The sequence below is a fragment of the Mustelus asterias genome, chromosome 14 (assembly GCF_964213995.1).
Source record: "Mustelus asterias chromosome 14, sMusAst1.hap1.1, whole genome shotgun sequence".
Taxonomy (NCBI): Eukaryota; Metazoa; Chordata; class Chondrichthyes; order Carcharhiniformes; family Triakidae; genus Mustelus; species Mustelus asterias.
This window is the reverse complement of record NC_135814.1, coordinates 101,658,798-101,674,258: the sequence shown is the minus strand read 5'-3', so window position 1 is coordinate 101,674,258 and position 15,461 is coordinate 101,658,798. Positions and strand designations below refer to the sequence as shown.

Genomic DNA, 15,461 nt, shown 5'->3' with positions numbered 1-15,461 from the left:
AATCGAACCCGTGTCCCTGGCACTGTGAGACAGCAGTGCTAACCAATAATATTCTCCACAGTGGCAGAGTAATCGAAGTGCTGCGTTACACTATGCTTTTGCTGCGTTGAACCATTTAGCGTGAGCAACCTTGAACTACACTAGGCATCCTTTCTGGTTGTATCACAGCTTGGTATGGCTCTTGCTCTGCCCAAGACCGCAAGAAACTACAAAGGGTCGCGAATGTAGCCCAATCCATCAGGCAAACCAGCCTCCCATCCACTGACTCTGTTTACACAGCAAAGCAGCCAGCATAATCAAGGACTCCACGCACCCCGGACATTCTCTCTGCCACCTTCTTCCGTCGGGAAAAGGATACAAAAGTCTGAGGTCACGTACCAACCGACTCAAGAACAGCTTCTTCCCTGCTGCCGTCAGACTTTTGAATGGACCGACCTCGCATTAAGTTGATCTTTCTCTACGCCCTAGCTATGACTGTAACACTACATTCTGCACCCTCTCCTTCCTTCTCTATGAACGGTATGCTTTGTGTGGCACGCAAGAAACAATACTTTTCAGTGTATACTAATACATGTGACAATAATAAATCAAATCAAAAATTATTTACCTGAGGCATGCAACTGTGGATCAATAACCCTGACCTCTCTCTTACCAAACCTTCTCAACCCTGACTCTGCACCACTGAACTGTCGCTAACCACATGACTGTAGACAGTAGTTACGGTATATAAAAGGCTTGTTTCTCAGAATGCTGTAGAGGAAGTAAAATGAAGTAAAGAGTTTACTGACCTAAATGGGTATGTGCCATGAGATCAGCTAGTGAAGCAGCAGGTTTCCCTCCTATATGGGATGAGGTGGACGATGCAGAAGATGAGGTGGAGGAGCTCTGGATAACCTTGTTAAGCCAGTGCTCTACGTTCAAATGGCCCTGGTTTGGAGTGGACGTAATCCGGCCCTGGCGACGGAGTGAGCCCTCATCTTCCGACGCCGAAGATGTGTCTGCATTCAATATAACACTAACGTTAGGACAGTGCAGTCTCACCTCTATTACACTCAGTAACACAGCCTCACAGGGAGCTTTTCACACATGCAGCACGCACTGAGGAGACGCAGGACACAATCTGCATCCCCACCAGTTGCCTGACTGAGTGATTCCCCCACAAGGACACAATTTTTAGACCTCAGATCCTCATTATGTATCTTCGGATTATACAAGCAGCATAGAAACGACACAAACTGCACGTAAATATTAATACAAACACAGATTTTAAGGCTGCGAGGGTTGCACAGTATCTCAAGCGACTTCATGTTCTCTGTTGCCTGTCGTTTGAGAGCAATGAAAATTATTTCATGGCGATGGTTTTCACATTATTCGGTTTAAATTTAAGTTAAGTTTATTTATTCGTGTCACAAGTAGGCTTACATTAACACTAACAAAGTTACTGTGAAAATCCCCCGGTTGCCACACTCTGGCACCTGTTCGGGTACACTGAGGGAGAATTTAGCACGGCCAATGCACCTAACCTGCACGTCTTTCGGACTGTGGGAGGAAACCGGAGCACCCGGAGGAAACCCACGGGGAGAACGTGCAGACTCCGCACAGACAGTGACCCAAGCTGGGAATCGAACCCAGGTCCCTGGTGCTGTGAGGCAGCAGTGCTAACCACTGTGCCACCCGTTCTTCACTAATTTCATAGAAATCATAGAAACCTTACAGTGCAGAAGGCAGCCATTCAGCCCATCGAGTCTGCGCCTGAATCCCACCCAACCTCTATCCCTGCATCCCCACTTATTTACCCTTTATAATCCCCCTGACATTAAAGGCCAATTCAGCTTGGCCAATCCAACCCGCACATCTCTGGACTGTGGGAGGAAACCGGAGCACCCGGAGGAAACCCACGCAGACACGGGGAGAATGTGCAGACTCCACACAGACAGTGACCCAAGGTCGGAATTGAACCCGGGTCCCTGGCGCTGTGAGGCAGCGATGCTAACCACTGTGCCACCTTGCCGCCCGTTCTTCACTGATTTCATCCAATACTGAAATTTAATGTTTTGATATAACAGCTATGCTAATATTGAACTGTGCTGTGTTCTCATTTGCTTGCATTAATTCTGTGCACTCCTACTATTAACATGTGTTGACTTAACATTATAGAGATCCACGAAGATTATAATAGCATCAATGCACGGTGCAAACGCAAGGCAAATTACTCAAGCGTATCTGCAAGACCTAATTCCTTCACTAGTTCAATTCAAACTGCAAAAACACTTGCTTTATTACACCCCCTGAAAGGGTGCAGCAACATTACCTAAAAGTGTTACTACACCAAGCATCATCACAGTGTCAATTCACTCTGTATTTGTTAACATTATTTTTCAATATGTGCCCACATATAGAGGATGAGAGGCGTTGGGGAACTAGACTAAGTGGTGCTATCCATCTATCTCGCCAGCAATGAGAGTTATACCTGTCATCTATGATTTATTTTCCATTGAATATCAGTCACTGAAACACTCAAAGCACATCCAGTACAGTTGACAGCTTTTAAATTTTTATTTGATGATGCTTGTTAGTTCAAATGCACTTACCGTTCTGGCTGTGGCGTGTCCCTACAAGTCAGGTCATAGGGGCTTCCCTGTGTGCTTTGTTTCAGTACTGCATTGGTTGGAGGCTGAAACTTAGACCATGAGGCTGCATGGCAGCAAGGAAAAGACTATTCGTTCCAGGATGCCCATCATCCCCAGGTTAATGGCTATTCCCCAATGTTGTTAGGTAGAGTATTGCGTTCAATTCTGGTTGCCACATCACAGGGAGGAGGTGGAGGCTTTGGAGAGGGTGCAGAAGAGGTTACCAGGATGCTGCCTGGATTAGAGTATGAGCTATAAGGAGAGGCTGGATGAACTAGGGTTGTTTTCTCTGGAGCAGCGGAGGCTGAGGGATAGGGTTGACAGTCAGAATCTTTTTCCCCCAGAGTTGAAATGTCTAATACTAGGGGGCACTCACTTAAGGTGAGAGGGGGAAAGTTCAAAGGAGGGACAAGTTTGTTTTTACACACAGAGTGGTAGGTGTCTGGAACACGCTGCCAGGGGTGGTGGAGGCAGATATGATAGGGGCGCTCAAGGGGCTTTTAGATAACCACGTGAATACGTAAGGAATAAAGGGACACGGAGCAAGGGCAGGCAGAATAGAGGGACATGGAGCAAGGGCAGGCAGAATAGAGGGATATGGAGCAAGGGCAGGCAGAATAGAGGGACATGGAGCAAGGGCAGGCAGAATAGAGGGACATAAAGCAAGGGCAGGCAGAATAGAGGGACATGGAGCAAGGGCAGGCAGAATAGAGGGACATGGAGCAAGGGCAGGCAGAATAGAGGGACATAAAGCAAGGGCAGGCAGAATAGAGGGACATGGAACAAGGGCAGGCAGAATAGAGGGACATAGAGCAAGGGCAGCCAGAAGGGATGAGTTTAATTTAGCATCATGTCTGGCACAACACAGTTCTTGTACTGTACTGTTCTATATTCTTCATACTTGAACCCCCCCCCACTCCCCCCCCAAAGTCTAGCACTGACCACCATCGCGGATTATGCAACGGCTACAATCACAGAAAATGCTGGAAAATCTCAACAGGGTCCAACAGCATCTGTGGAGAGAGAATAGAGCCAACGTTTCGAGTCTGGGTGACTCTTTGTCAGAGCTCGTGTAGCTTGGTTCTGGACTCCACATCTCATTCTCTGATCAGTGACGTATTTTGTATGCTTGAAATATGTGTGTTTCTAGCATATTAGGTGGCTGCCTGACTTCACAAGTGACAGGAGAAGTTCCTGCAAGTATTCATTGCAGATAAAACAATCAGGCAGAGTCATCTATCTCAAAACATCTGATAAATTATATAAAGTCCAAAGCTACATTAGCCAACTACAATGCATTCCTCAAGACATTAGATCCATGTCCCACCATTAGATTTGATTTAACCTTCATAAAAATACACGCGATTATATCATTTCTCTCACCTGCCATCACGCCATTGCAATCACACATCTCCAAAACGCAACTATTTATTAGTCACAAGTAAGGCTTACATTAACACTGTGTGGTGAACCATCGTTGGTTCTCACTGGATAGTACTGGGCCAGGGCTGGCCAGCACTATGGGAATGTATATAGGTTACTGTGGGATTGTACTAATGTTGTTGTTGGGCTAGGGTGGGATTGATACACCTGTGGTTGTTACTGTTGTGGCACATCCCAGTCGGGCTCCGCCTCCTGGGAGAGGTATAAGACCCCCTGCTCGGACGGGACCCCTTCAGTCTGGGATAGTGTGTTAAAGTTCTGATAGTTCCATTGTTAGTTAATAAAAGCCTTCTTTTACCGAAGCTTTGAGCCTCGTGTCCAATTGATGCGCATCACACTGCAATGAAGTTACTGTGAAATTCCCCTAGTTGCCACACTCCGGCGCCTGTTCGGGTCAATGCACCTAACCAGCACGTCTTTTAGAACGTGGGAGGTAACCGGAGCACCCGGAGGAAACCCACACAGACACGGGGAGAACGTGCAAACTCCACACAGACAGTGACCCAAGCCGGGAATCAAACCCAGGTCCCTGATGCTGTGAGGCAGCAGTGCTAACCACTGTGTCGCCCCAGCACTCCTGTTAACTTTGACGATAGGAGAATAATTCATATTTCTTAACTTTAAACAGAAAGGACAGGCGCGCGACCAGTTTTTCTCCTTGACCACTGGGAGGCTGCAACAAATAAAGTCTTTGTCCTTTGCAGGCGTGAAGTGGGTTCCCCCAGTTTCAGCACAGATCCACCCAAAATTAATCATTTACAGCATTTGACCTAAGGCTGGCCATCTCAGTCGGATGTACCATAATTAACTCAGCGAATCAGTCATCTTTGGGTTGGCGCCAAAAGGAAATGACAACGGAAGCTGCAGGGTAGTCATAAAAATCCAAAAGGTTCACTGACATCATCCAGGCCTGAACAGCAGAAAGGGGAAGACTATTCTTTCATGGCCCCCAGCATTCCCAGACTGTGGTTACTCCCCAAAGTTATAAGATACTTGAGCACCCAGCTACACCCAACACTGACCGCCATCATGAATTATGGTTTGGTTCTGGACTCCACGTCTTGCTGTGTCGGCCTGTCTCGTTCTCTGATCTGAGACACATGCTGGACATATGGGTGACAGTGTTCAGGAAGTGATCAAAAAAACAAAACGGAAAATGATCAGTGTTGTCCTTTACTGCAAGGGAGCTGGGTACAGTGAGGTCAGGGTGCTTTCGCTATCATATCTGAGGCTGGCTTCAAATGCTGTACTGCGTTCAGCACTGAGCACCACACCACAGGGAACATGTACTGGCCTTGGGAGGGGAAATGCTCAGATTCACCAGAAAATTACCAATGATATAAAAGGGTTAAATGATAGAGACAAGTTGCATAAACTTGCCTTCTATGCCCTTGAGTTTCGAACACCGAGGAAAGATCAAATCGAGAGTTTACAGTGATTAAGGGAAAAGTTTAAGTTTAAAGTTTATTGGTTCGTGTCACGAGTAGGCATAGCACTGCAATGAAGTTACTGTGAAAATCCTCCAGTTGCCACACTCCAGCGCCTGTTCGGGTACACTGAGGGAGAATTTAGCATGGCCAATGCACCCAACCAGCACGTCTTTCAGACTGTGGGAGGAAACCGGAGCACCCGGAGGAAACCCACACAGACACGGGGAGAATGTGCAGACTCTGCACAGAGAGTGACCCAAGCCGGGAATTGAACCCGGGTCCCTGGCGCTGAGAGGCAGCAGTGCTAACCACTGCGCCACCGTGCAGTCCTATAGAGGAGGCAGAGAGAAACTACTATGTCTTGTTGGGAAACCTGGGACAAGGGGAATGATCTTGAAGGGAACCAGGAGTGAAATCAGGAACCACGTTCACACACAGAGGGAAGTGAAAATCTAGAACTCGCTTCCACCATGAGAGGCTGAGTTGAGGTCAATTTTCATTAGATGAGGATATCAATAGATATACAACCAAGGTGGGTACATGGTGTTAAGATACAGATCAGTCAGGATCCAAACTATACAAGAAGCTCCTGTTCACTCAACAAGATGAAGTTAACATATAATTTCCAAATCAGCGTTCATGTTATTTCAAAAATATACTTTCTTTTTCCTTCAAGGTAACGAGACACACACATACTCCATACACACACACACACCTCCTGCACACACCCCCGACGCACGCACACACACCCCCGACGCACGCACACACACCCCCGACGCACGCACACACACCCCCGACGCACGCACACACACTCCATACACACGCACACACACACTCCATACACACGCACACACACACTCCATACACACGCACACACACACACACACTCCATACACACGCACACACACACACTCCATACACACGCACACACACACACACACTCCATACACACGCACACACACACACACACTCCATACACACGCACACACACACACACACACACTCCATACACACACACCCCCGACACACACTCCATACACACACACACTCCATACACACACACACACACACTCCATACATACACACACACACACACACTCCATACACACACACACACACACTCCATACACACACACACACACACTCCATACACACACACACACACACACTCCATACACACACACACACACACACACTCCATACACACACACACACACCCCCGACACACACACACACACCCCCGACACACACACACACACCCCCGACACACACACACACACACCCCCGACACACACACACACACCCCCGACACACACACACACACCCCCGACACACACACACACACCCCCGACACACACACACACACCCCCGACACACACACACACACCCCCGACACACACACACACACCCCCGACACACACACACACACCCCCGACACACACACACACACCCCCGACACACACACACACACACCCCCGACACACACACACACACACCCCCGACACACACACACACACCCCCGACACACACACACACACACACACACACACACCCCCGACACACACACACACACACACACCCCCGACACACACACACACCCGACACACACACACCCCCGACACACACACACACACACCCCCGACACACACACACACACACCCCCGACACACACACACACACACCCCCGACACACACACACACACACACACACACACCCCCGACACACACACACACACACCCCCGACACACACACACACACACACCCCCGACACACACACACACACACACCCCCCCGACACACACACACACACACACCCCCGACACACACACACACACACCCCCGACACACACACACAACCCCGACACACACACACACACACAACCCCGACACACACACACACACACAACCCCGACACACACACACACACACACACAACCCCGACACACACACACACACACAACCCCGACACACACACACACACACAACCCCGGCACACACACACACACAACCCCGACACACAAACACACACACCCCCGACACACATACACACACCCCCGACACACACACACACCCCGACACACACACACACACACCCGACACACACACACACCCCCGACACACACACACACACCCGACACACACACACACACCCCCGACACACACACACACCCCCGACACACACACACACACCCCCGACACACACACACACACCCCCGACACACACACACACACCCCCGACACACACACACACACCCCCGACACACACACACACACAACCCCGACACACACACACACACAACCCCGACACACACACAACCCCGACACACACACACACACACCCCCGACACACACACACACACACCCCCGACACACACACACACACACCCCCGATACACACACACACACCCGACACACACACACACACCCCCGACACACACACACACACCCCCGTCACACACACACACACCCCCGACACACACACACACACCCCCGACACACACACACACACCCCCGACACACACACCCCCGACACACACACACACACCCGACACACACACACACACCCCCGACACACACACACACACCCCCGACACACACACACACACCCCCGACACACACACACACACCCCCGACACACACACACACACCCCCGACACACACACACACACCCCCGACACACACACACACACCCCCGACACACACACACACACCCCCGACACACACACACACACACCCCGGACACACACACACACCCGACACACACACACACCCCCGACACACACACACACCCCCGACACACACACACAGACCCCCGACACACACACACAGACCCCCGACACACACACACACACCCCCCCCCGACACACACACACACACCCCCGACACACACACACACACCCCCGACACACACACACACACACCCCGGACACACACACACACCCGACACACACCCCCGACACACACACACACCCCCGACACACACACACAGACCCCCGACACACACACACCTGACACACACACACCTGACGCACAGCGCCTGCACACACACACCCCACCCACACCCTACTCCCTCACACACCCATCTCTACACCCCTACACACACACACACCCCCGACACACACACACACACACCCCCGACACACACACACACCCACCCCCGACACACACACACACCCACCCACCCCCGACACACACACACACCCACCCACCCCCGACACACACACACACACCCACCCCCGACACACACACACACACCCACCCCCGACACACACACACACATCCCCCCCGACACACACACACACACACCCGACACTCACACACACCCGACACACACACCCGACACACACACACACACCCACACCCCCGACACACACACACACCCGACACACACACACACACACCCGACACACACACACACACACCCGACACACACACACACACACCCGACACACACACACACACACTCGACACACACACACACACCCTCGACACACACACACACACCCCCGACACACACACACACCCGCCCCCGACACACACACACACCCGCCCCCGACACACACACACACCCGCCCCCGACACACACACACACCCGCCCCCGACACACACACACACCCGCCCCCGACACACACACACACCCGCCCCCGACACACACACACACCCGCCCCCGACACACACACACACCCGCACCCACCCCCGACACACACACACACCCGCACCCACCCCCGACACACACACACACACCCACCCCCGACACACACACACACCCACCCCCGACACACACACACACAACCCCGACACACACACACACACACACACACAACCCCGACACACACACACACACACAACCCCGACACACACACACACACACAACCCCGGCACACACACACACACAACCCCGACACACAAACACACACACCCCCGACACACATACACACACCCCCGACACACACACACACCCCGACACACACACACACCCCGACACACACACACACACACCCGACACACACACACACCCCCGACACACACACACACACCCGACACACACACACACACCCCCGACACACACACACACCCCCGACACACACACACACACCCCCGACACACACACACACACCCCCGACACACACACACACACCCCCGACACACACACACACACCCCCGACACACACACACACACCCCCGACACACACACACACACAACCCCGACACACACACACACACAACCCCGACACACACACAACCCCGACACACACACACACACACCCCCGACACACACACACACACACCCCCGACACACACACACACACCCCCGATACACACACACACACCCGACACACACACACACACCCCCGACACACACACACACACACCCCCGTCACACACACACACACCCCCGACACACACACACACACCCCCGACACACACACACACACCCCCGACACACACACCCCCGACACACACACACACACCCGACACACACACACACACCCCCGACACACACACACACACCCCCGACACACACACACACACCCCCGACACACACACACACACCCCCGACACACACACACACACCCCCGACACACACACACACACCCCCGACACACACACACACACCCCCGACACACACACACACACCCCCGACACACACACACACACCCCCGACACACACACACACACACCCCGGACACACACACACACCCGACACACACACACACCCCCGACACACACACACACCCCCGACACACACACACAGACCCCCGACACACACACACAGACCCCCGACACACACACACAGACCCCCGACACACACACACACACCCCCGACACACACACACACACCCCCCCGACACACACACACACACCCCCGACACACACACACACACCCCCGACACACACACACACACCCCCGACACACACACACACACCCCCGACACACACACACACCCCCGACACACACACACAGACCCCCGACACACACACACAGACCCCCGACACACACACACACACCCCCGACACACACACACACACCCCCCCGACACACACACACACACCCCCGACACACACACACACACACCCGACACACACACACACACCCGACACACACACACACACCCCCGACACACACACACACACCCCCGACACACACACACACACCCCCGACACACACACACACACCCCCGACACACACACACACACCCCCGACACACACACACACACCCCCGACACACACACACACACACCCCGGACACACACACACACCCGACACACACACACACCCCCGACACACACACACACCCCCGACACACACACACACCCCCGACACACACACACAGACCCCCGACACACACACACACACCCCCGACACACACACACACACCCCCGACACACACACACACACCCCCGACACACACACACACACCCCCGACACACACACACACACACCCCGGACACACACACACACCCGACACACACACACACCCCCGACACACACACACACCCCCGACACACACACACAGACCCCCGACACACACACACCTGACACACACACACCTGACGCACAGCGCCTGCACACACACACCCCACCCACACCCTACTCCCTCACACACCCATCTCTACACCCCTACACACACACACACCCCCGACACACACACACACACACCCCCGACACACACACACACCCACCCCCGACACACACACACACCCACCCACCCCCGACACACACACACACACCCACCCCCGACACACACACACACACCCACCCCCGACACACACACACACATCCCCCCCGACACACACACACACACACCCGACACTCACACACACCCGACACACACACACACACACACCCGACACACACACACACACCCACACCCCCGACACACACACACACACACCCGACACACACACACACACACCCGACACACACACACACACACCCGACACACACACACACACACCCGACACACACACACACACACCCTCGACACACACACACACACCCTCGACACACACACACACACACCCGCCCCCGACACACACACACACCCGCCCCCGACACACACACACACCCGCACCCACCCCCGACACACACACACACCCGCACCCACCCCCGACACACACACACACACCCACCCCCGACACACACACACACACACCCACCCCCGACACACACACACACACACCCACCCCCGACACACACACACACACGCCCACCCCCGACACACACACACACACACCCACCCCCGACACACACACACACCCACCCCCGACACACACACACACACACCCACCCCCGACACACACACACACCCTCCCCCGACACACACACACACCCACCCCCGACACACACACACACCCACCCCCGACACACACACACACCCACCCCCGACACATACACACACCCACCCCCGACACACACACACACCCACCCCCGACACACACACACACACCCACCCCGACACACACACACACACACACACACACACACCCCCGACACACAGCCCCTACACACACACCCACCTCCTACACACACACACGCATACTCCCTGCACACACACATCCCCCCACACACACATCCCCCACCCCCCCAGCGCACACACACCCCACCCCCCCATACACCCCACACCCCCACAGACACACCCAGCCACACAGACACACCCAGCCACACAGACACACCCCCCACACAGACACACCCCCCACACAGACACACCCCCCACACAGACACACCCCCCACACAGACACACCCCCCACACAGACATACCCCCCCACACAGACACACCCCACCCCCCCGCACAGACACCCCCCACCCCCCCCGCACACACACACCCCACCCCCCCACACACACACACACCCCCTACATAGGCACACACCCCCCAGACACCCCCCACACAGACACACCCCCCACCCCCCCCACACAGACACCCCCCCCCCACACAGTCACCCCCCCCACACCCCCCCACACAGTCACCCCCCCACACAGACACCCCCACACACACCCCCCACCCTCCCCACACAGACACCCCCCACCCCCCTCCCACACAGACACCCCCCACCCCCCTCCCACACAGACACCCCCCCCCCACACACAGACACCCCCCACCACCCCCCCACAGACACCCCCCCCCACACAGACACCCCCCACCACCGCCCCCCCCACACAGACACCCCCCACCACCCCACCCCCACACAGACACCCCCCACCGGCCCCCCCCCCACAGACACCCCCCCCCACAGACACCCCCCCCCACAGACACCCCCCCCCACAGACACCCCCCCCCCACAGACACCCCCCCCCACAGACACCTCCCCCCCCACAGACACCCCCCCCCCACAGACACCCCCCCCACAGACACCCCCCCCACAGACACCCCCCCCCCACACAGACACCCCCAACCCCACACACCCCCAACCCCCACCCCCCCCGCACACACCCACACCCCTGCACAACCCCTCGCATGCACGTCCCTCCTCACGCACGCGCGCACGTGCACGAACGGACGCGCACGCACATGAAGTTACTGTGAAAATCCCCTAGTTGCTACATTCTAGCGCCTGTTCGGGTTACACTGAGGGAGAATTTAGCACGGCCAATGCACCCTAACCAGCATGTCTTTCAGGCTGTGGGAGGAAACCAGAGCACCCGGAGGAAACCCACGCAGACACAGGGAGAATGTGTAAACTCCACACAGACAGTGACCCAAGCCGGGAATTGAACCCGGGTCCCTGACGCTGTGAAGCAGCAGTGCTAACCACTGTGCCACCCTTGCAATAATCGGCTACGGAATGACTAAAGGATGGTCAGCTAGTCAATTATATTTATCACTCAGTAGCCAGCCCATCACTGCAGCAGATAAATGTGTAACTTGTTTAGAATGATGCATTGCTCGAGGAGAAAGGAACACGGAGCTGCAAAAATAGACAAGGGTCTAATTTTCTGTTCCCAAAGGGAATAATTGATTTAATTTAGTCAAGTCACTTTGAAACATTTTCCTTCCTCTGCAGATGTTGACGTACTGCATCACCTTGCTAGGACAGTGACAGGCCTCTGCCAATCTAACTCACCATGCAAATGTCCTCTGTGAAACGCAGAAGAATTGGATAAATGTCATCATAACTTTTATCCCCATTTAACTTTGCCAGTCTAAACTAATGATGTGGAGATGCCGGCGTTGGACTGGGGTAAGCACAGTAAGAAGTCTCACAACACCAGGTTAAAGTCCAACAGGTTTATTTGGTAGCAAATACCATAAGCTTTCGGAGCACAGCTCCTTCGTCAGATGGAGTGGTCTCTGTTCTCAAACAGGGCACAGACACAGAAATCAAATTACAGAATACTGATTAGAATGCAAATCTCTACAGCCAGCCAGGTCTTAAATGCACAGACAATGTGGGTGGAGGGGGCATTCAACACAGGTTAAAGAGATGTGTATTGTCTCCAGACAGTACAGCTTGTGAAATTGTGCAAGTCCAGGAGTCAAGTTGTGGGGGTTACTGATAATGTGACATAAATCCAACATCCCGGTTTAGACCGTCCTCATGTGTGCGAAACTTGGCTATCAGTTTCTGCTCAGCGACTCTGCGCTGTCGTGTGTCGTGAAGGCCGCCTTGGAGAACGCTTACCTGAAGATCCAAGGCTGAATGCCCGTGACTGCTGAAGTGCTCCCCCACAGGAAGAGAACAGTCTTGCCTGGTTGCTACCAAATAAACCTGTTGGACTTTAACCTGGTGCTGTGATACTTCTTACCAGTCTAAACTAACCCATACGACCATAACATATAGGAGCACAATTAGCTCATTCGGCCCATCGAGTCTGCTCCGCCATTCAGCCATGGCTGATATTTTTCTCATCCCCACTCTCCTGCCTTTTCCCCATAACCTCTGATCCCCTTATTAATCAAGAACCTATCTATCTCTGTCTTAAAGACACTCAATGACCTGGCCTCCACAGCCTTCTGCGGCAAAGAGTGCCACAGATTCACCACTCTCTGGCTGAAGAAATTCCTCCTCATCTCTGTTTTAAAGGATCGTCCCTTTAGCCTGAGGTTGTGCCCTCTGGTTCTAGTTTTTCCTACTAGTGGAAACATCCTCTCCACGTCCACTCTATCCAGGCCTCGCAGTATCCTGTAAATTGATTTACTTAATCTTGATCATCTCTTTCGGAAACTCCCTCTCCCATAAAACAATGATTGCGCTGTTGAAGGTGGTAGGAGGAATTGAAAGGCCGATTATTACAAGGGCGGCTCGGTGGCGCAGTGGTTAGCACTGCTGCCTCACAGCGCCAGGGACCAGGGTTCGATTCCCGGCTTGGGACACACTCTGTGCGGAGTCTACACGTTTTCCCTGTGTCTGCGTGGGTTTCTTCGGGGTGCTCCGGTTTCCTCCCAGAGTCCGAAAGACGTGCTGGTTAGGTGCATGGACCGTGCTAAATTCTCCCTCAGTGTACCCGAACAGGCGCCGGAGTGTGGCGACTAGGGGATTTTCACAGTAACTTCATTGCAGTGTTAATGTAAGCCTACTTGTGACAATATTAAATAAACTTACAAACAGAAACTTAAACTATTATCTAAATGGAGAGAGAAAGATGGCAGGTGAGTGAGGTACAGAGGGAGCTTGGTGTTCTAATGCATCAAAGTGTGGGGAGGCGATGGCCTAGTGGTATTATCGCTAGACTATTAATCCAGAAATTCAGCTAATGTTCTGGGGACCCGGGTTCAAATCCCGTCACGGCAGATGGTGGAATTTGAATTCAATAAAAAATATCTGGGATTAAGAATCTACTGATGACCATGAAACCATTGTTGATTGTTGGAAAAACTCATCTGGTTCACTGATGTCCTTCAGGGAAGGAAATCTGCCGTCCTTACCCGGTCTGGCCTACATGTGACTCCAGAGCCACAGCAATGTGGTTGACTCTCAACTGCCCTTGGGTAACTACGGATGGGCAATAAATGCTGG

The 15,461-nt window shown here is 53.6% G+C and overlaps 1 protein-coding gene across 4 annotated transcripts in view; it reads right to left on the bottom strand.

Annotated features, from left to right (window-relative positions):
- The window catches only part of LOC144503902 (disco-interacting protein 2 homolog A-like), a 304,026-nt gene that overhangs the window by 128,501 nt on the left and 160,064 nt on the right, over positions 1-15,461 (bottom strand). For all 4 annotated transcript variants that reach the window (XM_078228953.1, XM_078228954.1, XM_078228955.1 and 1 more), the window contains one exon: positions 789-998. In XM_078228953.1, coding sequence (XP_078085079.1) covers positions 789-998 — 210 coding nt within the window. The remainder of the gene's footprint in view (positions 1-788; positions 999-15,461) is intronic.